At 47.7% G+C, this 23053-nt stretch overlaps 1 protein-coding gene across 6 annotated transcripts in view; it reads left to right on the plus strand.

Moving 5' to 3' along the window:
* The window catches only part of TRAPPC10 (trafficking protein particle complex subunit 10), a 94387-nt gene extending 71972 nt beyond the window's left edge, over positions 1-22415 (plus strand). For 5 of the 6 annotated variants that reach the window (XM_054675317.2, XM_063803474.1, XM_054675318.2 and 2 more), the window contains 9 exons: positions 442-583; positions 3138-3296; positions 4035-4264; positions 5980-6080; positions 8067-8193; positions 10211-10381; positions 14484-14661; positions 18639-18833; positions 19154-22415. In XM_054675317.2, the coding sequence (XP_054531292.1) occupies positions 442-583; positions 3138-3296; positions 4035-4264; positions 5980-6080; positions 8067-8193; positions 10211-10381; positions 14484-14661; positions 18639-18833; positions 19154-19392 (1542 nt within the window). In that variant the 3' untranslated portion in view covers positions 19393-22415. Of the gene's footprint in view, positions 1-441; positions 584-3137; positions 3297-4034; positions 4265-5979; positions 6081-8066; positions 8194-10210; positions 10382-10684; positions 10882-14483; positions 14662-18638; positions 18834-19153 lie in introns of all 6 variants that reach the window. The other variant, XR_010154409.1, reaches the window with a different exon arrangement.
* Positions 22416-23053: the final 638 nt, after the last annotated feature.

Consider the following 23053-nt stretch of genomic DNA (forward strand, 5'->3'; position numbering starts at 1 on the left):
GGCTGGGTGTCAGAACTGGTGTTTCTCACCCACTCTAACATAAAGTTTTCTCTGACACGGGATATCCTGTAAGTTCCACTAACTCAACAGGATTTGGCCTGTGGAAAGTACAGCTATTTGTCACATTTTTTAGTCTAGGGCAGGGCTTAAATCTCATGCTGAATATCTCTGCAATGCCACAAATACAGTTTAGATAAGTTGAAAATACCTTATTAAAGTTAAATTTAAGCATCAGTTACTCAGAAAATCACGAATTGAGAGATTCTGAGGGCCTTGTGAAGAGCCCAAGCTTAGAGGTTTAGGCACAAGAGCAGGGGGTACAAGAGGGAAAGAAGTACAGGCCTTTCTGGAGTTCAGAGAGACCGCTGCACCGCGCTACCGCAGGAAGCTAACTGCAAAACTGGGTGACGTGGTTTCAAATGCCTGATTCTTTGACTCTAGGCCAAGGAACCTGGAACGTATACACTCAGGCAGCTGTGCGCCTCGGTGGGCTCCGTGTGGTTCGTCCTCCCTCACATCTACCCCATTGTGCAGTACGACGTGTACTCGCAGGAGCCCCAGCTGCACGTGGAGCCGCTGGCTGGTGAGTGGGGTCCCCAGCCTTTGAGGAGGCGTGCCGCTGGGGCAGTTCTGAGGAGACCTGCTGAGATGCCAGGCTTCTCATAAGTTTTAGCTGTGTCTGCCTTTAAGAGATATTTTGGGTAACATAATGGAAATTTTGCCTGGGAACTAGCTGACTGCCTCTTTTGTTTATCTGAATGTTTGCTTTCCTGTAATTGCTTTTTCATGTTTAATAAACATGGTGTATGTGAAAATAAGAAACACAGAAGAATTAGCTCTGAGAGTGGAAAAAAGAAACTCAAGGTATTTTTTTCTATTGGCTCACTCAACCTAATGGTCAATGCAGAGGACTTCTGGGCCCAAATGTGCAGGGATTTCCCCCTGCCAGCAAGCAAGCAGTCGGCCCTGCAGCGAGGGTCCTGCAATTCAGTTCTGACCCTGTCTACTGGAGCTGGCGTCAGACACCACAGGGTGAGGGCTCAGTCCCCAAGACAGTCCCCCCTTCCCATGCCAGCCACCAGCCCAGTGTTCTTTTGCTTGTGCTCCTGACCGACTAGCTAGAAATCAGGGCTCTCAAAACCCCCTTTCTGGGTTTGATGAATTTGTTAGAACAGCTCACAGAACTCAGGGAAACAGGTTGACTGGATTATTATAAGGGCTATAGATGAAGAAGTGTGGAGGGTGAGGTATGGGGAAAGGGTGCAGAGCTTCCACGCCCTCCCTGGGCGCCACCCTCCAGGAACCTCCATGTGTTCAGCTGCCTGAAAGCTCTGCAGACCCTGTCCTTTGGTTTTTATGGAAGTGACATTACACAGGCATGATCGATGACACCACTGGCCACTGATGAGCAACTCGACCTTTAACCCCTCTTTCCTCCCTGGAGGTTGGGTGCCACTGCTGAAAGGCCCGACCCTCTAATCCTGCCCTGGTCATTCTGGTGACCAGTCCTCATCTTGAAGCTACCTTGGAGCTGCCAGCCTCCAATCAACTCATTAGCCTACAAAAAGACATCACTTTGGAGATTCTAAGGAATTTGGGAGCTAGTATGCCTGGAAATGGGGTTGAAAACTACATGTGTATTTTACAGTGTCACATTAGCCAAGAAGCAGCTAATGTCTACCACAGGGTTTCATAAATATGTATATAATTTCCTGCTTAGAAGTACGTTTCAAATGCTAAACACTAGATTTAGTTAGGATCTATACTCAGATCCCAGCACTTTGGGAGGCCAAGGCTTTGAGACCAGCATGGGTAAGCCAGTCGGGGCAGGATGACAAAACCCCATCTCTGCAAAATAAAAAAATGAAGTAAATTAGCTGGGTGTAGCGGTGCGCCACGGCCTCTAGTCCCAGCTACAGGCTGGAGCCCCAGCTGAGGCTCCTGCCTCAGCCTCCTGAGCCCAGGAGTTTGAGGCCTCAGGGAGCTGTGATTGCACCACTGTTCTCCAGCGTGGGTGACAGAACAAAACTCCATCTCTTAAAAAAAAAAAAAGTTTTCCTTTGAAAGGTTGATTAAACTTGTCCGTCTGGCATGGCATTTGAGAAATTCAAAGCTATTGTCCTTTCTGATAAGTTCTAAAATTGGAAGGAGTTGCTATAAACAGATGATTGAAGAACATGTGGCAGTTGAACAAGAGTGAGTGAATGTCTCCTTTGTTCGGGCTAGCAACGATTTATTTATTTGCCTGTTTCTTCTACGTGGAAAAAAATCACAAAGGGCATTTTTCTGTTATTCCCCCATTCCCCCTATTTTTCTGCATTCATGCCTCTTGTGTGGCCACCAGCAAAGGCTGTCAGATGTGGGACACAGCAGTCAGTCTCTCCAGTGATTCTTCCATTGGAACATTGTGTAGAGAAGCTGAACTCAATTCCCGCAGGGGAGCCGAAGCACCAGCCGGCAGGCCCTGCCCTCCCCATGGCCCGGCGGCTGCAGTGCCAGGCTTATGGCCTGGCTCCTGCTTCCTGCCTAGTGTCCCCTGTCTCTGTCCACTCTCCCCCCGGTCCTGGTATCTTGCCTGCCTTCTGTCTTCCCTGCAGCAGGATTCTCAGAGGCCTCAGCTCACTCCTGCCTCTCATTGCTGTCTTGGAGTGAGGGGGAGCCACCTGACTGCTGACTGTTCTTAACCCAAAAGCCCGTGGCCTGAAGCTGAAAAATCCAGAGAAGGTTTTGAATATTTGAGCAGCACCAGCACCAGCACAGTCAAGTTTTCTTTACAGTCTCTTCTTAAGCCACATTATCTGATTCTCTTCTACTACTAATGGGCAGGCAAATTTTGTGACCCTCAGAGACGTCGTCATGATCATAATCCCTGACTTGCTGAACCAAGATGGGTATAAGACTCCTTGACTCACAGGATTCTTTTTTCCCCAGCAGGGTTCTCCTTCAACCCTGTAGTCCACATCATTGAGATGAAAAGTTAGGGCAGAAGGGAATGGAAGTAGAAGGAATTCATGGAGATCCCAAAGGAGCAAATCTTTCATAGTAAAAGAAATAGAGCCCCTTTCACCCCATTGCAGGCCCTGAGATGATGTCTTCTGGTTGGCAGCGGTGCTGAGCCGTGATCTCTTTTCCTTTAGATAGCCTTCTGGCAGGCATTCCTCAGAAAGTCAAGTTCACTGTCACTACCGGCCATTATACGATAAAGAATGGAGACAGCCTGCAGCTCAGCAATGCCGAAGCCATGCTCATTCTGTGCCAGGCGGAGAGCAGGGCCGTGGTCTACTCCAACACGAGAGGTGAGGTGCCGCCCACCCAGGCCCAAGGAAGATGCCCACCTTGCCCTGCACTGTGTGGGTGTGAGGGTGAGCCTGGCCTTGCTGCCATCCCGCTGAGCGCCCCTCAACAGTGTCTGGAGTCCGTGTTCCATAGGAGCCCTGCGGCCTGATGCCTGTGCTGGGGTCCCATCTGAGGTGATAAACTGAGAGTGGTTCACACGCTGAGTGGCCGAGCAGTGCTTGTCTGGCTGAGGATTAGGAGATGGGGGTCACGGCTGGGGTCACGTTCCATGGTGATGCCTGCCAGACCCTGTCCCCCTTGGGCTGGCCCTGCTCCCGAGAAGCAAAAGCAGAGCAGCCCTTGTAGGTGCTGTTGAGAGCCCTGAGCACTCCCATCCTCCCAGCCACGAGGAAGGGGAAGGGGAGGACCCTGCTCCCCTGGGGTGGGGGTGGATCTGCGGATGAGCTGGAACGGGAGAAAGTCATGCAGGGACCTACACAGGACTTGGGTGGGCCCCGTGGGAAATGCCCTTTTCCTCTGTTCAGATTGAGATCAATGATGGGTCTGGGCACCTGCCTGCCGGCTTTCACACGGGGCCGCTCTCTCCTAGGGGCCTTGTTCTTGGGTTTGCCTGCCAGGTGCGCAGGAGCGGGAGAAGTTGAGCAGTGGCCTCACTGCTGGGCCATCACCTGCTGTAAGGAAAAGGACAAGTGAAACCGAGGGAACAGCTTTGAAGTGACTTTTTCTGTCCTTCGTAGAACAGTCTTCTGAGGCCGCGCTCCGGATTCAGTCCTCCGACAAGGTCACGAGCATCAGTCTGCCTGTTGTGCCTGCGTACCACGTGATCGAATTTGAACTGGAAGTTCTCTCTTTACCTTCAGCCCCAGCACTCGGAGGGGAGAGTGACATGCTGGGGATGGCAGAGCCCCACAGGAAGCATAAGGACAAACAGAGAACTGGCCGCTGCATGGTTACCACAGACCACAAAGTGAGTAGGGACAGTGGAGGAGCTTAGCTTGTGGGGCCTCCGCCGCCCGCCTGCCTGCTGGGAAAGGCGATGTAGCGATGCCTGCTGTTAGCCTGGCTCCTTCTGATTCCCGATGCCCTGGGCATGTGTTTAGCAGTTCTGTCTGTCTGTGAGTCACCCTTTCTTAGATAAGGGGTGCATTTTTTGCAAGGACAGAGATAAGCCAGCTCTACCTGTCCCTCTCAGTTCCAGGGGCCAGGGAGTTTGCTGTAAGAGGTTAGGGCCGGCCTAGGCATGAGGGTCGTAAAACTTGGGTCATGTCCATTAGAACGGTGACGAGGCCAGAGGAGGTCTGTGTCGTGTGTGCCTCGGTGTCTGTCCACTGAAACTCATAAGCTCAGCCACGGAGGAGCTGTCTCATTTTAGGCTTTGGTGCTGGTACTTACTGACAGTTACTTGAGAAAGATGTGATTTCGGTCCCAGAGCCACAGGATATCAGCTCATGGAATGTGTCGCTGCATCATGTTACTCAGGGTGTGCCCAAGTCTCGTAGCCCAGAAATCAATCCTGAGGGCCCTGAAACAGCCCAGGGGCCGCAGTATACGCCCAAGAGCAGCGGGGGCAAAGGGCAAGGCATGCCGTCTTTCCAAAGCACGGAGTCACCAGACAAGTCCACGCCTGAAGAAGAATGTTGTAATGTTCAGCTTTTGAAGAACCTGAGGAAGTGTCTTTCCCTTAACTCACACAGACGTTCACCATTCACGAAGGTGGCGCTTAGCTCAGCGGGAGCGCGCAGCACTGGTGGCACCTGTGCTGTGTGCTGTGTTATCCCACTCTTCCCTGGCACTGGCGGCACCTGTGCTGTGTGCCGTGTTATCCACTCTTCCCTGGCGCTGGTGGCACCTGTGCTGTGTGCCGTGTTATCGTCTCTTCCCTGGCACTGGCGGCACCTGTGCTGTGTGCCGTGTTATCCCACTCTTCTCTGGCGCTGGCGGCACCTGTGCTGTGTGCCGTGTTATCCCGCTCTTCCCTGGCGCTGGCGGCACCTGTGCTCTGTGCCGTGTTATCCCGCTCTTCTCTGGCACTGGCGGCACCTGTGCTGTGTGCCATGTTTTCCTGCTCTTCCCTGGCGCTGGCGGCACGCGTGCTGTGTGCTGGGGTATTCACCTCTTCCCTGTGGGGAATAAGGCTTGAGACTTGCTTCCTTCCTGCCCTTAAGGGATGTAATAGCTTTGTCCTCACTGTGCCCGTAAACTGATTTGGTTTTCAGTTACATATTCAGCCTCACATGGATTAAATGCTTAGATAATTCATTAACTATGGAGTAGTTACTGATTGGCTAATGTCATCTGGAAATATATGACTGAAAGCACTTTGTCAAAACCCTGTGCACATTGCAACCTGCATAGCTCCGCGGCCCTGAGTGTATGGGAGCAGCTGGTGGGTCTGCTGCTTAGAGGACGGCTGTGCTCTTCGCCGTTGAGGTGACTCTGGTGATGTGTGCATGTCTTGCCAGTTCTGCATTCGTTTCTCTTGTCTGTATGCATAGCTTCCTGTTTCTCGTTGGTTTGTGTATGTGTTGGGTAAGGCTTTGCGTCCTGGATAATGAGTGGTTGAAGCCATAATAAAATGTCTAGGGTGTGGGCGGGCACTGCAGGTGAGTCTGGGCAGCAGTGGTGATGGCTGTGCTGTCCGTCGGCGAGTGGTCTGAGAGTGTCTTTGTGCTTCCTCCTCAGGTGTCGATTGACTGCCCGTGGTCCATCTACTCCACGGTCATCGCACTGACCTTCAGCGTACCCTTCAGGACCACACACACCCTCCTGTCCTCAGGAACACGGTAACGGAGGCGTGGCGTGCGGGCCCTGGCTTCTTTCCCCAGACTCTTCTAAGTGGAGGTTCCTAATGTTCAAAACTGGCCTTCGTGGTGACCAAGGATGTCTTCTTATGTGACCACAAGGCTATTGTTTGTGTCTTAAAATCCACAATTCCCTGGTGTCCTGTGACATCCAGTTCATATTCAGGTTTTCCCAACTGTCTGAAAATGACCTTTCATGGTTGGTTTGTGTGACTTGGGGTCCAAAATCTCCATCAGACCACTAGATCTCTGTTCATCCTTTCTTCCCTGTTTTCAAGCCATCGACTTGTTCACATGCAGGCCAGGTTTCCTCTGGACGCCCGCCTTTCTGGATCTGGCTGGATTTGTTAACTACTTCTCCTGTCCCTGTATTTCTTGTCAATTGCCTGCAACCTCTAGAACAGGAGCTTTTAAGCTCAGCATTAGTGACATTTTGGGCTAGATAACTGTTGTAGGGGCTTTCCTGTGTGCTGTAGGGTGTTGAGCAGCACCCCAGGCTCTCCCATGAGATGCCAGTAGCACTCCCCACCTGCAGGTGTGGCAGCCACAGATGTCTGTAGACACTGCCCAGTGTCCTCTGGGTGGGGCGGACGTGCCCCAGTGGAAAACAGCTGCCCTAAAGGCTTGAGTAGACTCCAGTTCTGCTTTGAGGCAGGTGGGGCTGTGTGCTTCCTGTTGACTGCACCGGGAGGCCCACGGTGTCCAGGTGTCCTACCTTAGTGATGGTGCTAGCGTTGATCACTGGGCTCGGGATGCTAGCCTGGCCTCTCACCACAACTTTTTATCCATTGATGATGTGTGGATAATTTGGAAACAAAAATGTCAGGCCCATGTTTAGAATGGAACATTATACTAGCAGCTTTTTTCCCTTCAAATCACAGCAAAGGGAACTGTAGATATTAATAGTTAAAAACATCAATAATCTCTAAAAGAACCTTATTAAAAAATTATTTTTCAGCCGGGCGTGGTGGCTCATGCCTGTAATCCCAGCACTTTGGGAGGCCGAGGCAGGCGGATCACGAGGTCAGGAGTTCAAGACCAGCCTGACCAACATAGTGAAACCCCGTCTCTACTAAAAATACAAAAATTAGCTGGGCATGGTGGCGGGTGCCTGTAATCCCAGCTACTCGGGAGGCTGAGGCAGGAGAATCACTTGAACCTGGGAGGCAGAGGTTGCAGTGAGCTGAGATCGTGCCATTGCACCCCAGCCTGGGCGACAAGAGCAAGACTCTGTCTCAAAAAATAATAACTATTATTAATATTTTCAAAGTTTTGCATGTAATGGAAATGGATATAAGCCCCGCCTATCATCTCTCAATGGAGAGTCTTCACCTGTAATGAGGAGGGCTGCTGCTCTCTCCCCGTGGCTCCCCAAAGGCCAGTGAGGGTGACCAGCCATGATCACTTAATAAGGCTGGTCAGAAACTATATTCTTTCTTCCATTGCCTCACAGAACTTGCCTCTTTAAAAACTTTTTTTATTTATTTTTATTTGTTATTTTTTTGAGATGGAGTCTCGCCCTGTCACCAGGCTGGAGTGCAGTGGCGTGATCTCAGCTCACTGCAACCTCCGCCTCCCGGGTTCAAGCAATGCTCGTGCCTCAGCCTCCCGAGTAGCTGGGATTACAGACACGTGCCACCACGTGTGGCTAATTTTTATATTTTTAGTAGAGATGGGGTTTCACCATGTTGGCCAGGATGGTCTCAATCTCCTGACCTCATAATCTGCCCACCTCGGCCTCCCAAAGTGCTGGGATTACAGGTGTGAGCCACCGTGCCCAGCCAAAAAGGTTTATTTTCTGGCACTTTTCGGTGTGAAATCTGAAGGGAAACTTATGCAGCAACTTAGCTTACTTTGCTTTGTTGCTTTTTTGATTCCCCAGGCAGAGAGGGTCTCCTTAACAAAGCTAAGATATATTTAATAAAGTTCTTACATATCAAAATAATACTTTTTGTTTTTCCACTTTAGGAAATATGTTCAAGTTTGTGTCCAGAATTTGTCAGAACTTGACTTTCAGCTGTCAGATAGTTATCTTGTAGATACCGGTGATAGTACCGACCTGCAACTAGTACCACTGAACACGCAGTCCCAGCAGGTAAACATTGTGTAGACCTGAGCATAAACTTCTCAACAGAGAACCAGAGTGTACGGAAATGATGTAGTATGTGTTGCGACTGGGCCTTTAGAGAGAACAGCTGCACTGCTGATGAGTAAAGGCTCCTGTGCAGCTCCTCCGGCTGCCCTGAGACTGGATCGGGGCTTGCTGCTGAGTAAGCGGGTGCTGGATGGATGAATTCTTCTTTTTAGAAGAATTAAATCTGAAACTGGTCCCACTCTATGCGTAGACGTGTGCAGATCCAAGCTTCTGTTTGAACGCACTGTTGATTGCATGGGCACTGCTCCACTCTGCCCGGAGCCTGATGCCTGCCAGTGCCAGAGCGATGGTGCCCGACACCTTGGTGCCTTTGTAAAAGAGCCATGCTTGTGCCTGCATCTGGACCTTGCTTTTTCTGCTTATGCCTCGCTGCCTGGATGAATCTTGACCTTGCTTTTTCTGTTTATCTTTCACGTGTGTTTTTAGGCAGTAAATGCTGAGGGTTTAGAGATCAAAGGCTTTCTTAACGGATGTCTGAATCTTCAGCATTTTCAAAGGATTTTCCCCCACTAATCCTTTAGCTCTTTCAGATATCACTGGAGCTCGTCACTGTGCTTTTAGGTGTGGACTTTACATGTAATAGCGGTGTTCAGCCCCTACATTAGGTTGTGCTGGTTCCTCAAATAATTTAAATATAAAATAATTGGCTGGATGTAAAGATTTACTTTTTATCTTATTTTTTAAATTTTTATTTATCTTTTTTTGAGATGGAGTTTCGCTCTTGTCGCCCAGGCTGGAATGCAATCGTGTGATCTTGCCTCACTGCAACCTCTGCCTCCCGGGTTCAAGCGATTCTCCTGTCTCAGCCTCCTGAGTAGCTGGGATTACAGGCACCTGCCAACACGCCCAGCTAATTTTTGTATTTTTAATAGAGACGTGGTTTCACCATGTTGGTCAGGCTGGTCTTCAACTCTTGGCCTCAGGTGAACCACCCACCTTGGCCTCCTAAAGTGTTGGGATTACAGCCATGAGCCACCACCTCTAGCCAAGATGTACTCTTGAATTAATTGATGATATATTCCCCTGTTTTGGAGCTGCATGGGATATGCTATATATTAATTAATATCCTTTGGGCATGGTGGCTCACACCTGTGATCCCAACACTTTGGGAGGCCCAGATGGGTGGATCACTTGAGCTCAGGAGTTTGAGACCAGCCTGAGCAACGTGGCAAACCCCATCTCTACAAATACAAAAATTAGTCAGGCATGGTGGCACACACCTGTATTCCCAGCTACCCAGGAAGCTGAGGTGAGAAGATCTCTTGAACCTGGGAGGTTGGGCTGCAATGAGCTGTGATCACACCACAGCACTCCAGCCTGGGTGACAGAGTGAGACCCTGTCTCTAAAAAAGGGAAAAAAAAAAAATCAGCAGGGCGCGGTGGCTCACACCTGTAATCCCAGCACTTTGGGAGGCCGAGGCGGGTGGATTGCCTGAGCTCAGGAATTCAAGACCAGCCTGGGCAACACGGTGAAACCCCGTCTCTACTAGAATACAAAAAATGAGCTGGGCATGGCGGCATGCGTCTGTAGTCCCAGCTACTCGGGAGGCTGATGCAGAAGAATCACTTGAACCCAGGAGGTGGAGGTTGCAGTGAGCCGAGATCCTATCACTGCACTCCAGCCTGGGCGACAAAGCGAGACTCCATTTCAAAAAGAAAAAAAAAAATTAAGCTACTTTTTAATGATCTCATATGATATAAAACTTATGGTATCATAACAAGTTAAAGATTTACCAATTTTGTACAATCTTCTGCTGGGACAAGGCCAGGCAAAGGGAGTCAGGGCAGGGACAGGTGCTGTGGGGCCTAAAGCAGCATGCACAGGCGTGCTGTGAGGCGGGGCCTGCCCATGGTGTCTGCTCAGCACCCTTCGCATGGCGTGTGTTTCGCTGCAGTGTCTGTGTCCTCTTTGCGGTTATGGTGCTGTGTGAGCAGTGACCCCCAACTCTCTTTCCAGCCCATCTACAGCAAGCAGTCGGTGTTCTTCGTCTGGGAACTCAAGTGGACAGAAGAGCCTCCCCCTTCTCTGCATTGCCGGTTCTCTGTTGGATTTTCCCCAGCTTCTGAGGAACAGCTGTCTATCTCCTTAAAGCCGTATACTTATGAATTTAAAGTGGAAAATTTTTTTGTAAGTGATGTATTATTTTGGGAGGGTGGGGTGGAAAAATGAAAGATGGCATTATGTTCTTTATAATCTGAAGAACTGAATAGACAGCTTCTGTCAACATAATGAAGGAGCAGCTGGAGAAAAACAGTTGTTGGGGTAGTTGAATCATTGACTGTCTTTATTTTAGAACCCCAGGTCCTTCTCAAGTGACACATCTGAGATGCCCACACTCCTGGGGGTATCTCTAAGAGGAGTGTTTGTCATTTGGAAAGCCCAAAGATTCCTTTTTTCTTCTTTCTTTTTCCCTTTCTCATGTTGACTTAGTAACTCCCTGGAAATATTTCTTGGAGTCATTTCATCTTCAGGGGCATTGCTTTCTAAGGCATATCTCTAGTTTTTCAAAGAAAAGCTGAAAACATATGAAAACCTGCTAGCTGAGTATTGTGAAGATTTTCTTAGAACCTGTGCATCATTTGGTAGAAGCCAATTTGAGTGTGGAATGAAGAGTAGCCTTGAGCTAGGTGAGTAGATACAGGTGTGTGCTGTGTTCCTTTAGGGAGATGATTTGACTTAATGTTTTGCAATTTTGTGATACTTCCTTTTCTTCTCTTTACTATTTGAAATTATCAAACAATGTTTATTTGAAGTGTTTGTCTTTATAGTTTTGATATTAGCAGTTTTTTCTCTCTTCTTCCATCCAAGACAAATTGTTTTGACCTTCATGTTTTATATAACTCTCCTTAAATAAATTTAAATGAATAAATAAAATCACAAATTATTAAATAATTTAATTAAATCAAATAATAGTATATATTATAATAATAATTTATATATAAACAAATTATTTATTTATGAGACAAGGTCTCACTCTGTCGCCCAGGCTGGAGTGCAGTGGCACAATCATAGCTCACTGCAGCCTGGACCTTCTGGGCTCATTATCTTCCCACCTCAGCCTGCCAAGTAGCTGGGACCACAGGCACGTGTCACCACACCTGGCTAATTATTTTTATTTTATTTTATTTATTTATTTATTTATTTTTGAGACGGAGTTTCACACTTGTTGCCCAGGCTGGAGTGCAATGGCACGATCTCGGCTCACCACAACCTCTGCCTCCCAGGTTCAAGCGATTCTCCTGCCTCAGCCTCCTGAGTAGCTGGGATTACAGGCATGCGCCACCACGCCTGGCTAATTTTTTGTAGAGGCGGTGTTTCTCCATGTTGATCAGGCTGGTCTCAAACTCTCGACCTCAGGTGATCCACCTGCCTTGGCCTCCCAAAGTGCTGGGATTACAGGTGTGAGCCACTGTGCCCGGCTAAAGTACGGGGTTTTTTTTGTTTTTTGTTTTGTTTTGTTTTTTTGAGACAGAGTCTCGCTGTGTCGCCCAGGCTGGAGTGCAGTGGCGCGATCTCGGCTCACTGCAACCTCCGCCCCTCTAGGTTTAAGCAATTATCTGCCTCAGCCTCCGGAGTAGCTGGGATAACAGGCATGTGCCACCACGCCTGGCTAATTTTTTGTATTTTTAGTAGAGATGGGGTTTCACCATCTTGGCCAGGCTGGTCTTGAACTCCTGACCTCATGATCCACCCCGCTTGGCCTCCCAGAGTGCTGGGATAACAAGCATGAGCCGCCGTGCCTGGCCCAAAGTACGGGTTTGTATGTTGCTGTATCTATTCAATTCTCCTGGTAAAGACCTGAGTGGAATTTCTGGGTCATAGGGTAACTCTGTGGTTAGCTTTTTGAGCAACTGCCAACTTTTTCCAGAGGGCTCTACATTCCCACCAGCAACATAGTGAATTCCAGCTGGGACCCAGAGAGTCCCAGCTTCTGTGTGTCCTGCCAGCGCTTGTCTCACTGTGTTTTTGGTTGTGGCTGTCCCAGTTGGCGGGCGTTTCCCCAGTGGCTGGTGATGTGCTGCAGCTCGTGGGCGTGTGGCCCATTTTTCTGCCTTCTTTGGAAGGTTGTCTGTTCAGATCCTTTCCCCATGTTTAAATAGGGTTATTTTTTTATTATTGAATTGTAAGTTCTTTATATATCCTAGGTACCAGGTCCTTATATATAATTTGCAAATATTTTCTTCCATTTGTTGTCTTTTGAAGCACAAAAGTTTTAAATTTTGATGAAATCCAATTCAACTCTCTCTTTTATTGCTTGAATTTTTTGCTTTGGACCTAGAAAATCATTGCCTTTGGTCAAAAAGATTTTCTCTTGCATTTCCTTCCAAGATGTTCGTAATTTGAGCACTTGCATTTAGGTCTGTGATCTACTTTGACTTAATTTCTGTGTATGGTGAGAAGTAGGGTCCAAATTTGTTCTTTTCAAATGACCCAGCAGGTGTCCCTATCCCATCTGTCATGATGATGCTTTCCTCCCTGCAGGGTGGCCCTGGCCCCCTTGTCAGATTCCAGCTGGCCGTCAGTGCTCGCGTGTCTCTCTGAAGAGGCTCCGCGGTTCTGGTCCCTGTGCCTGAGCTCCAGGTGCCGCCAGGTGAGGCCCCTGCTGCTCGCCTTGGGCTGTGCTTTCCGCCAGCCACTCTCCTTCCCAGATGCAGCCCAGAGCAGCGTTCAGGCACACGCAGGTCTCATCACACCCCACTGTGTCCTGCTGCAACTCTGGGTGTCCTTCAAGCCCTGAGGCAAATCTGCATTCTTTGCTGGATTCAGAAACATTCAGACTGTGCCCCAGCCAGAAGCTTCTGAGGAAGAGGTATTTCAGTGGGCCTCTAGCACAGTGTTCTACTGCTTCAGTTCCCAGGACCTACGGGCACCTGGGCCCACGGCTGGCACTTTTGCATCTGTGTATTTGGGATCTTTTCTGCCCTGTGGCTTGAGAGCCCCAGGAAGTCCCAGCATGGCCCCTCTTGAGACTGGTGGGAGTTTGTCCCATGTCCGAACAGAGGTAATTGGGGATTTGGTAGGAGATCACCTAGAAAGGCCGCTCTTGAGACTGCTGTTTAGGCTGTGAACTCCCATAAAACGGCTTCATCTTGGCCTCAGACTCCAGACAAACGCTTCTTAATATACTGAAATCTCTTCTTTGAACATTTTACAATGCCAATAGAACACTTTTTAAGTCAAGCTATACTGTATTACACACGCTCGCGCGCACACACGCTTCCCCTCAGAAGTGGAACTGCCAGGTTGTAGTGCATGAGCCCTTTTTCATCTTTGCAGTGGCAGATGTGTTTTGATCGTTTGTCATGGGTGGTGGTAGAATGTTAAGCATGTTTGAATAGCCACCGAGAATAGGTTGATTATGGAAAGAAAACACGGACAAAGTAGATTATGGACTGAATTGGGTTATACCAAGGAATTCCTGTTGCTTTTGCTAGTTGTAATAATAGCATCGTGTTTTGGTAAGAAAAAGGCCTTAGTGTTTAGTAATGCATACTGAAGCAGATGGGGCAAAATAACAGGTTGTCTGAAATTTGCTTTATTTTTTTATTTTATTTAATTTTTTTAGACAAGAGTCTTGCTCTGTCACCCAGGCTACAGTGCAGTGGCGCGATCTCAGCTCACTGCAACCTTTGCCTCTTGGGTTCAAGGGAATCTCCTGCTAAGTAATCCAAGTAGCTGGGATTATAGGCACCTACCACTGTACCCGGCTAATTTTTGTATTTTTAGTAGAGACGGGGTTTCACCTGTTGGCCAGGCTGGTCTCGAACTCCTGGCCTCAAGTGATCTGCCCACCTCGGCCTCCCAAAATGCTGGGATTACAGGCGTGAGCCACCATGCCTGGCCTGAAATTCGCTTTAAATTACCTCAGGCAAATACAGAAATGTACATGGCTTGATAGTTGATGCTGAGGCAGGAACATGCTGAGATCTCAGGATCTGGGTGATAGGCAGCTGGAAGGGCTCTGTGCTATCCTTTCTTCCTGTGGTTGAAAATGTTCATAATTTAAAGAAGGATGTTAAGGTTCGGAGTGTAGGACTTCCGAAAACATTGCATCTCCAGTGGGAATTATTGAGAGTGAGTGGCGACAGTTGCTCTAAGGCCAGCTGAGCAGATAGGTGTCTTTCCTCAGCTCTCCAGGGTCTGTGGGCAGCTCTGCTTTTTCCTCTAGTTGCATTTCTTGAGGCCACTTAGGTACATTTCCTTTCTATTCTCTCCCTTTCCTGCCCAGACATTATACAACGTGAAGGCTGAGATCTTTCCCCCTTCGGGAATGGAGTATTGCAGAACAGGCTCCCTCTGCTCCCTGGAGGTTTTGATCACGAGGCTCTCAGACCTCTTGGAGGTGGATAAAGATGAAGCACTGACTGAATCTGATGAGCATTTTTCGACAAAGCTTATGTATGAAGGTAGGTGGTCTCGAACCCATGGGCTCAAGTAGTCCTCCCGCCTTGGCCTCCCAGAGTGTTGGGATTACAGGTGTGAGGCACTGCACTTGGCCTATCTTGCATTTTGAATGGCTCTTTTACCCAGGCATCATAGCGTTACACCCTGTGCCATTAGTCATGTGGGAAACATGGTTTCCTGAGTTGTGCAGATCTTCCAAATGTGGGCACCTTTCGTTTGACAATATTTTTTTAAAATCTGCATTTGTGATCTCTCAGGGAGGGCTTGGAGCATCAGGACTCTTTCAAGCTCACAGTGGCAAGTGTAAGTTTTCCAAAATTCTGATTTTTGCTTAAAGTCTCAGATGGCATCATTGGCAGCAAATACTCGTGTTGTTTTCTTTGAAGTGACAGGCTTACATCATTCATTTTTAATCAGACGTCTACCAAATACCCAACACTGAATAACTAGCTTCCCCAGCGCTCTTGCAAGTGAAAAGAGCGTTCTGTGAAAACAGCGGCTATTTCAGCTCGCAGCACCGAGCGCTCCCCGTGTGCTTTCCCTGAGCCAGCTGTCATTCTGCAGCAGAGACCCAGAGAATGTCAAGAATACAAGCACTCAAGAATGGAAATAACTCAAACGTCCTTCAGCTCGAGAGCGGTTAAACTGGCACATCTGATTCCTCCTCAGCAGTGAAACAGAAGGGACTGTTGACACATGCAGTGCCGTGGTTGGATCTCAAGGGCATTATACTAAGAGAAAAACGCCAATCCTATAAGGAGGTGTACTGTGTGATTCCATTTCTAAATGACATCCTCAAAATGCCAACCTCAGAAGGAGAGCGGGTCAGTGTTTCACGGAGCAGTGGGAGGCAGCAGGAGGCCGTCCTCTGTGGTAATGGAGAGTTCTGGGCCAGGGCCGCTGTGGTTGTTACACGAATCTACACATGTGACAAATGCCATAGAATTAGACCCAAAGAATGCCTGCGAAAGCTGCTGAAATCCAGTGGGGTCTGCATCCTGGTTCACTCCGTATTGAAATCCAGTGGGGTCTGCAGCGTGGTTCACTCTGTAGTGAAATCCAGTGGGGTCTGCAGCCTGGGTCACTGTATGGTACCAGTGTCAGCTTCCTGTGTTACATGAGATGGCACAGTTGGGTGAAGCTGGTGATGAAGGTATGTGACCCCTCTACTACTTTTACAACTTCTTGTGAGTCTATAAACATTTCACAATTAAAAAAAAGTCTACTCAGGAGCTGAATTTAATAAAATGAGCACTTTTGACTGCTTTGTGAAGCGTGGCATTTTTTTTGGTTTTTTTTTGCTGTGAGTTCATGGTAGTAAAGAACACGAGTGACATGACTGCGCAGTCTGGCCCGAGTTCATGCCATCGTGGTTGCCCCAGCAGCGCGAGGTCAGCAGCGTAGAAAGGCAGCAGTGTGAAAGCTGTGAGCCTGCGGGTGCCCTGAGAGCCACACTCTGAGAACTGCCACTCCTTTGCCTTCCTCCTGACACTCCTAGGGCCTCTGCATGTCCTGTAGTAGCTCCTGTCCTCAAAGGTCCCCATCCCCAACTACAGGATGTCCACCTCCCTGAGCCCTTCTCTGCTGCTCGTGGCCTTCTGGTCACTCACTCCCCCTGGGCGGTTGCTCGGTATCCTCATGACAGGAAGCTGTGACCTCTTTACCAGGTCGACTGCTACAGGATGGCAAGGATCCTGTCTTGCTTACTTTCATATCTCCAGGGCTGGTCCCAGTGAATGATCACTTAAGTGTTTGAATTGCATTGAATTACATGATGGTTGTGTTTTAATAATTAATGTTAATAATAACACCTGCCATATATTAAGACACTACCATGTCCCAGGAGTGGTACTAAGTGCTTTACATACAAGGGGTCTTCAAAAAAATCATGGAAGATACGTTATGAAAAAACTATGCATGGAATTTCAACACTTTTTGCACCAAAATAAGCTCCTACTCACTGAGCAGGATCTAGCTTGAGGCACTAAGAAGGATAAGACATCAGTTTTAAAAGAGCCCCTATCCGAGCAACATGAATTCTGCTAAAATTAAATCAAGAACCAACATTGGCCGGGTGCAGTGGCTCACGCCTGTAATCCCAGCACTTTGGGCGGCCGAGGCAGGCGGATCACCTGAGGTCAGGAGTTCAAGATCAGCCTGGCTAATATGGCGAAACCCCGTCTCTACTAAAAATACAAAAAATTAGCTGGGCGTGGTGGCAGGCGCCTATAAGCCCAGCTACTTGGGAGGCTGAGGCAGGAGAATTGCCTGAACCCAGGAGGCGGAGGTTGCAGTGAGCCAAAATTGTGCCACTGCACTCCAGCCTGGGCAACAAGAGCAAAACTCCGCCTCAACAACAACAACAACAACAAAACAACCAACATCAAATTTATGGTGAAGCTTGGGTGGAAGAATGGTGAAATCACTGATGCTTTATGAAAAGTTTATGAAATTCTTTGGACAGCGCCCCAAAGAATTAGTAGTTTGCAAATGGATATCTTGTTTTAAGAAGGGACGAGATGATGCTGAAGATTAAGGCCACAGCAAGCAGACCATCCACATCCATTTTCAAGGAAAAAATTCACCTTGTTCATGCCCTAATTGGAGGGAACTGACAACAGCAGAAATGACAGCCAACACCGCAGACATCTCAACTGGTTCAGCTTATGCAATTACGCCTGAAGGGTGAGCAGGCGTTCCACTCAGTGGGTGCCAAAACCCTAGTACCCAGGTCCGTGGCCGACCAGAGCAGAGCTTCCCATGGAAACTTCAAACACACGGGATCAAGATCCTGAAGCATTTACTCAAAGAACCATAACAGGAGATGCAGTGTGGCCTTCCCAGTACCATCCTGAAGACAAAGCAGACACGGCAATGGCTACCAGGAGGTGGGGTGGCCCCACCAAAGCAGAAGCAGACTGGTGAAGAGCAGAGGCCACAGCAACAGGTTTTTGGGATACTCAAGGCATTTTGCTTGTTGACTTTCTGGAGGGTCAAAGGACAGCAGCGTCTGTGTATTATGAGATTGTTTTGAGGAAGACAGCAAGAGCTTTGGTAGAAAAACCCCTGGGGAAGCTTCACCAGAGAGTCCTCCTCCACCACGACAAAGCTCCTGCTCATTCCTCTAACAAGCCCAACTTCGTGAGGGTTTCTATGGGAAATCATGAGGCATCCACCTTGTGGTCCTGATTCGGCTCCTTCTGACTGATTTTTGTTTCCTGATCTTAAAAACTCTTTAAAAGGCACGCATTTTTATTCAGCTAATAATGTAGAAAAAGACTGCCTTGACATGGCTAAATTCTCAGGCCTCCCAGTTCTTCAGGGATGGACTAAATGGCATCGTAAGCAATGGCATCATTGCTTACAAACATGTCTTGACCTTGGTGGGGCTTATGTTGAGAAATAAAGCTTATATTTTCTGTTTTGATCTTTGGATTCCATTTTTGCATGAGCTTTTTGTAGTTCCCTCATATGTATTCTCTTTCCATCCTTAAAAAGCAGCTCTGTGAGGCTGGTGGTGTTCTCACCACTATACAGCGGTCATTGAGCCTGGAGGCCTTGGGGTGCTCTTCTGAGTGGCAGAGTTAGCTTCAGACCCAGTGGTCTTGGAGAGTGCCACTTACCAGACAGAACTCATTAACTGCCAAACTAACCATACTTTGGAAGATGACACAAAAATTTGAAAACAAAGTTAAATCATTCATGTATTAACCTCACAGGAAAAATGCAGTTTTCTGTACACGTCCAGCATAATTCATTCTAATCCAGAACTAATTGAAATTGGACTCAATGAAATAGGGGTTGCCACCGTGAAAGTGCATGGCTTTATCTTCAGGCGCAGCTACAAGGCACTGGGCTCTGTGTCCGCAGTGTTTTGTCAGACAGCGTCGGGTGAGAGGATTGGGTAACGACGGCCGTGACTCTCGCCTGAGTACTGGAAGGCCCGTCCTGGATGACACAGCGCTTCCTCTCGTTTCAGTTGTCGACAACAGTAGCAACTGGGCAGTGTGTGGGAAAAGCTGCGGTGTCATCTCCATGCCAGTGGCTGCTCGGGCCACTCACAGGGTCCACATGGAAGTGATGCCGCTCTTCGCCGGGTATCTCCCCCTGCCCGACGTCAGGCTGTTCAAGTACCTCCCCCATCATTCTGCACACTCCTCCCAACTGGACGCTGGTAAGGACTTTTGAAGAAAAAGTTTACCTTCAGTATTTGAGCAGGTGAGCACTTTGTGCGAGAGGTGATAAACTTATGACTGAGCAGGTTGGAGAACTAGCGGCATGTTTTCAGTGCCAGTAGAAACTGGTACCAGAAGCCTCATCCGCTGTTAGAATCTTAGGCACCTGCTCTGAAAGCCAAGCCTCTGTGCACAGGGTGCTCTGTAAAGGGGCAGCCTCGGGTGGCATTCTGCACGTTCAGCCTGGCTCCGTGTGGCTTTGCCCGTCCCCAGGTGAGTGTCGGCGCAGCTTGGGTCTAACTTCCTGTGTGTTTTGCAGACAGCTGGATAGAAAACGACAGCCTGTCAGTAGACAAGCACGGGGACGACCAGCCGGACAGCAGCAGCCTCAAGAGCAGGGGCAGCGTGCATTCGGCCTGCAGCAGCGAGCACAAAGGCCTACCCATGCCCCGGCTGCAGGCACTGCCGGCCGGCCAGGTCTTCAACTCCAGCTCGGGCACACAAGTCCTGGTCATCCCCAGCCAAGATGACCACGTCCTGGAAGTCAGTGTAACATGACAACGCCAGGGTGAACACACGCCACTTCCCAGCTAGGAGTGCACTTTATGGGACTGTGACTGGACTCTTCTCCGTTCTGGCTCCAGCCAGACCTTCAGTGGTCCTGCCTGGCCATGGGGACATCAGAGAGTGTCATCACGCAGCTGGCCAGCTGAGTTCTGTTGTTGTTTTCATGCCGCCTGTGATCTCAGATTCCTGCTTTTCTCACCCCGTCCCCATGCTGGTGTCCGACGCCGCTTACTCAGAGCCCTGGCCTCCCTCCCCCTACCTCACACGCTGCTCATGAAAGTTTCCACCCACGCTGTCTCCACGGAACAGCCTCCGTCTGCTGGCTCTTCGTGGAAGGCCATTTGTCTTTCAGGTAGACACTCAGCAGGCCTCACGGTCTTAGTGACGTGTGTGCCTTTCTGGTCACACAGCTGCCCAGTTTCCTGATCGGGGTGGATTTGTGTCCCCTAAGGGGTAAAACAGCCATTTACCGCAGATCCTCTCATTGTGCTTTTCTAGAATAACACCCTTCTAGGGGAGGCGGGTGGGGGAGGGAGGGATCATAACCCCTTCTGTGCCTTGGGACGCCGGAGCTGGGGGACCTGGAGGCCCATCAGCCGGAGCCACGTGAAAGATACTGAAGAAAGCTGAGACCCGGCTGTGAGGAGCGCCTCAGCGGTGAGGTGGTTTAGGGATAAATGTTTCTGGAACCCTGTGGTCCCCCATAATGTTGATAGAATATCATATGCACTGGGAGTTAAATATATTTAATTTAATGATCATTATATATGTGGGGGTTAATATGTTGTTTTTCTGTCCCTTTAAAGTCTTTACATGTAATTGTAGCTGTATAATCGTTATTTTTCTTTTGCATCTTAAGTCTTAGAAATTAAGATATTCCATCGTGAGGATGAGAGAGGTCCTCAGGGTGTTTTTGGTCTGGTTGTAGGGAAGGACTCAAGTCCTGGAATGTCCTCCACTGGTCTACTGAGTTGCAGTCACACTGTTCCAATGGATTATTTGCTTTCGGTTGTAAATTTAATTGTACATATGGTTGATTTATTATTTTTAAAAATACAGACTAACTGATGTAATGTTTATGTATAAGTTGCACCAAAAATCAAGGACAAAAATAAGTGTGTTTGTTTTTACAGGTGTGAAAGTCACAGCTTGTAAATAAGTGTTGTATGTATTAAACCTTTTCCAGTTCTCCAAAGCGATGTATTTTTGTACTTTTGAAATAGAGTACTCTTAATTTACTGGGCAAATGTGCTTGGAATTGAACTTGACAAGATTAGCTCAAGCAGATAGAGTCGGGTCCAGCAGTGGGTGGCCCTCGTGTGAATCCCCGTGGATGTGCAAGTTGTGGAGAGAAGGAGCACCGGGTTCCTGCCCAGCACTGTGCTTGCGGGAGGCGGTGGGGCATGGGAGGAAGGAGGCACAGACCGGGGAAATATGACAGCCGTCATTTCCAGTATTCTCTGTGTTGTCTTTTAGCTCATTCAATAAATAAAGGTGGTGTGATTTTTTTTTCCTCCTGTCTTTTTCATTTGTGGAAATTGGAGACGTGTAAAGAAGATAAATAATTGTGTAATTAAACTTTCCAGAAATTTATCTTCCTCATGTGCAGTTTAACAAACTTGGTCAAACTAGTTAGCAAATTAGAACTTCAGAATCTAATGATAGTTTAGGGTTTCTAAAATAAGGTTTTTTATTGTAAAAATTGACGATTGCCCTGCATTTCTACCAAGTCCTGTGAATAAAGAGATGGGAGATTTGATTCCGTCAGAAGAGCCTGTAATCCGTGTCGTCAGCCTGGGAGCCTTCCCCAGTGTAATGTAGCTTTCTCTCTTACCTTCTGGAAGAGGGAATGTTTCATTTATTACTGTTTGATTTTCTTGTATCTGGTTCTACTCCCAGGATGAAATTATCCAACTACATATATATTTAGAGGAAGAAAGTGAAGGGGAAATTTCAAATGTTTACGGCGCTTAATTGCCTGGAAATGGAATGAAATCAAATTTATCAGTTTTTTCCCCCTAATTACCCAAAAGATCTTTTGCAAACTATGTTACATGAATGCTTCTGCCTCTTTAAGACAAAGAAGAATGTCACCCAAAATTGTCATTTTTTTCTTAATGTTCATCATAAAAGTCCTAAAAGAGTAACTGTAATTGGATGTTTATTGTTTTTATATAAAGTAAGTTGTATGTGTTTGAGCCAAGCTGGTTTGGTTGATAAAGAGATGTTAAATAATTGTGAAGCCAGATATGCAATGTGTATCTGAAAAGCAAGGAATTTGCAGCCGTTTTACAAATATCTGTGGAACATGTAAATACTGTCAAATGGAAAATAAAATGTTATAATTTTTGTGAATTTCATGGGATGTCCTATGATTGGAAAAATTATAACTCTTCTGATTCTAATGTGGAAATTGTTGTATTTAATCTGAAAATGACTTTACCTACAACAGTTCCATTGTCAGCACAGCCTAGGAGGGTCAGATTCCTGTATTAATTACTCTTAGTGGAGATGCCAGATATCCCATACAGAATTAGCAGAGAAAATACACACAGGCTTCTATTCAAATTTTCTTTAGTGCTTAAAATTAAGTTTTAAAATGAAATCAGACACTGCAGGTTTGTATATAAAATGAAAAGCTATACTACTTTTTATAAAAGGGCAAACTGGGCTGATGTAAATGTTTTACTTTCAACTGTGTTCTTTAAAATAAATCCTACCTGGTTTTTAAATTTTATTTTTCATGAAAATGCTCCTTTCTCTACATTTATTCATCCTATATACATCAGGCTGTAAGACCCCCCCCAGGCATCATTAATACAATGTGTTGGGATTCTGTGACTGGAAAAGGTGACAAGTTGGTGACTTTGACACTGCAGGTATTCCATTTTCATGGTTTACTATGAAAAGTCATTTTTCATATTATGTAATATATTGTTAGATTAAAACCATTGTATTAAGACTGTTTAAAATGTAAGCATTGTAATTCTGAAAATACACATTTTAAGAAGAAACTATTTTGCACTGGATCTTTTGCTGCGACATGGTGTGACAACAGTATGTAATGTGAAGATTTTATTGTTTTATCTCCCTAGTCCTTGTTCCTGACTCTTGGGCATAGATTATTTGCCTTTTGGGAAACATTCGGATTTTTTTTTTTTTTTTTTTTTTTTTTTTTTTGAGACAGTCATGCTCTGTTGCCTAGGCTGGAGTGCAATGGCGCGATCTGGGCTCACTGCAGCCTCCGCCTCCCAGGTTCAAGCCATTCTCCTGCCTCAGCCTCCCGAGTAGCTGGGACTACAGGCATGCGCCTCATTTTTGTACTTCAGTACAGATGGTGTTTCACCATGTTGGCCAGGCTAGTCTCGAACTGCTGACCTCAGGTCATCCACCCGCCTCAGTCTCCCAGGCGTGAGCCACCGCACCGGCCAGCATTCGGAACTTTATTCATAATTCCTTACCCAATAGTTCACAAGAACGAAGACATTTGGGTGTGCAGAGCGCTCTCAGATGTTGTGGACGCTGCTGTGCCAGGCTGGGCGTCCGTGCGGAGCGCGCCCAGCGCTGGAGCGCGCCTAAGAGGCGCCCTGCTGTGTGGCTCCGGGGTGTGGGCGGGGCCCGGAGAAGGCCCCGCCTTGGGAGGGGTTGGGCC

This window comes from Pan troglodytes, chromosome 22 (assembly GCF_028858775.2).
Source record: "Pan troglodytes isolate AG18354 chromosome 22, NHGRI_mPanTro3-v2.0_pri, whole genome shotgun sequence".
Classification (NCBI taxonomy): Eukaryota; Metazoa; Chordata; class Mammalia; order Primates; family Hominidae; genus Pan; species Pan troglodytes.